Below are 1,620 nucleotides of genomic sequence, written 5' to 3'. Positions count from 1 at the left end.
AAATTAAATTCTTTTGGACACTTTTTCTTAGGCCAAAGATCAAAGCCTTAGGGAACTACCTGTCCTCCGGCACTAAATTTCAACAAGTTATAAAAAAATATTTCCTTCTTTTAAAATATCGAAATTTAATCTAACCTTCGTGATTAACTAGGGATTTTGATATTTTAATTTTTTTCGAAGGGTAAATATTTTTTAGCCCTTCTGGGAAGGGCCAGCAGCCCAAGGCTGGGCGGTGAAGGGTTCAATTTTGAACGTTGGGTGGGAATCCACAACCCAATGCAACCAATTAACTTACCATAACGGCGTGGCCGCTGTAAGTAATCCAACTTGTCACACGTCACGCATATTAATCCACGTGCGGCCTCTGGTTGTAACAGGTTTCTGATTGAATTTATCGTTATCATCTTCTTGTGCAATTTTATGAATGAGGCCATCTAGTTTCAGGTCGAATGCATCTTTGAATTCTATGTTGGAATGGCGAGGATCTGCGTATGTAAGGGAAGGAATCAACCCAATTACTTCCCTTCGCATGATCTCTACTTCATCAGCACTCAGGGACTGCAGATGTTGCTCTATGCTCAGATTTCCAGCCTGCACGTTTTCTTCTGAAATATAAACCGAATATGAGCTTTGATTTTGGGGTAAATGCCATTTATACTGCGTGTACTCCGAATGCTCCGTGCAGAAAACTGGGATGCAGCCTGCGAGCATGGAGTCAAAAATAGAACGCTGTGTGAAAGAATCCCTTGGGGTAGCAGGCAGAAGATAGACTTGGTGAAGAGTCTCATTACTTCCGCAGGCTCGTGACAGATGCTTGGACCCTGTTGACAACTCAGCGTTCTACAACACGGAGGCGACGAGCATTGCTTGAAGATATGCCCTCTGATTGACGCCTTATCGAGTCCGGGGTGTTGGGTATTTTTACATGGGAAAATACCAAAACCAAACAAAATAAATATCACAGAGCCAATGCTCTGTTTCCTTTGTTTCAGGACCTTTGCACAGGGAAGCTATTAAAACAAATATGCTCATAACAGTCCATTACAACAGCCATAAAACAATTTCTATTGATTTAAATAACAAAAAAAACGGATATACATTTCATCCTCTACACAGAGAGGGATTCACTGGAGAAACTCTGTCTCTCTCTCGCTTCTGGTCTTCCACTGCTGTGGGTGTTACAAAACAGCTCCAAGCTATTCCTGTGTTTTCTTTATGGTCAACAATACATAACAGTTTGCCTCTGTTATGTTTCCAGCACTGCTGTGCTTTCTTCTGTGCATTCATTTGCCTGTTCTTCATGCAACTATTGCGCAGGCACAACTTCTCTGTTCTTCATAAAAACTCCAGCGCGCAGGCTCTTCACCATCTGTTCTTCATGAACTATACTGCCGCTCAGGGACACCCTTTGTTCTTCATGAACAATACTACAGCTCGCAGGCACAATGCAACATTGTTTTCCCTGTTCTCTGTGAACAACCCGTGCACACTTCACAGTGTTATTTTCCCTGTTTTTTTTGCTTCTTTCGCACTGCTGTGCGTTAAAAAAAAATAAAATTTTTTTTACATGCGCAATCAAGCGCAGCCAACCACACTCACACATTAAAAACTTTTTGCGTG

General features: G+C 41.8%; 1 protein-coding gene across 1 annotated transcript; it reads right to left on the bottom strand.

The window, feature by feature from the left end:
- Positions 1-330: 330 nt before the first annotated feature.
- LOC149196208 (xyloglucan galactosyltransferase KATAMARI1 homolog) lies at positions 331-711 on the bottom strand. Its single transcript, XM_089408229.1, has one exon. It carries the CDS (start codon positions 709-711, stop codon positions 331-333), a length of 381 nt encoding a protein of 126 aa, XP_089264355.1.
- Between the last annotated feature and the right edge of the window lie 909 nt (positions 712-1,620).

The sequence above is a fragment of the Pinus tabuliformis genome, chromosome 2_2 (genome assembly GCF_031772625.1).
Source record: "Pinus tabuliformis cultivar Carrire ecotype Pingquan chromosome 2_2, CPIR1, whole genome shotgun sequence".
Lineage (NCBI taxonomy): Eukaryota > Viridiplantae > Streptophyta > Pinopsida > Pinales > Pinaceae > Pinus > Pinus tabuliformis.
The sequence above is the reverse complement of the archived record's forward strand: the minus strand, read 5'-3'. Positions and strand labels throughout refer to the sequence as shown.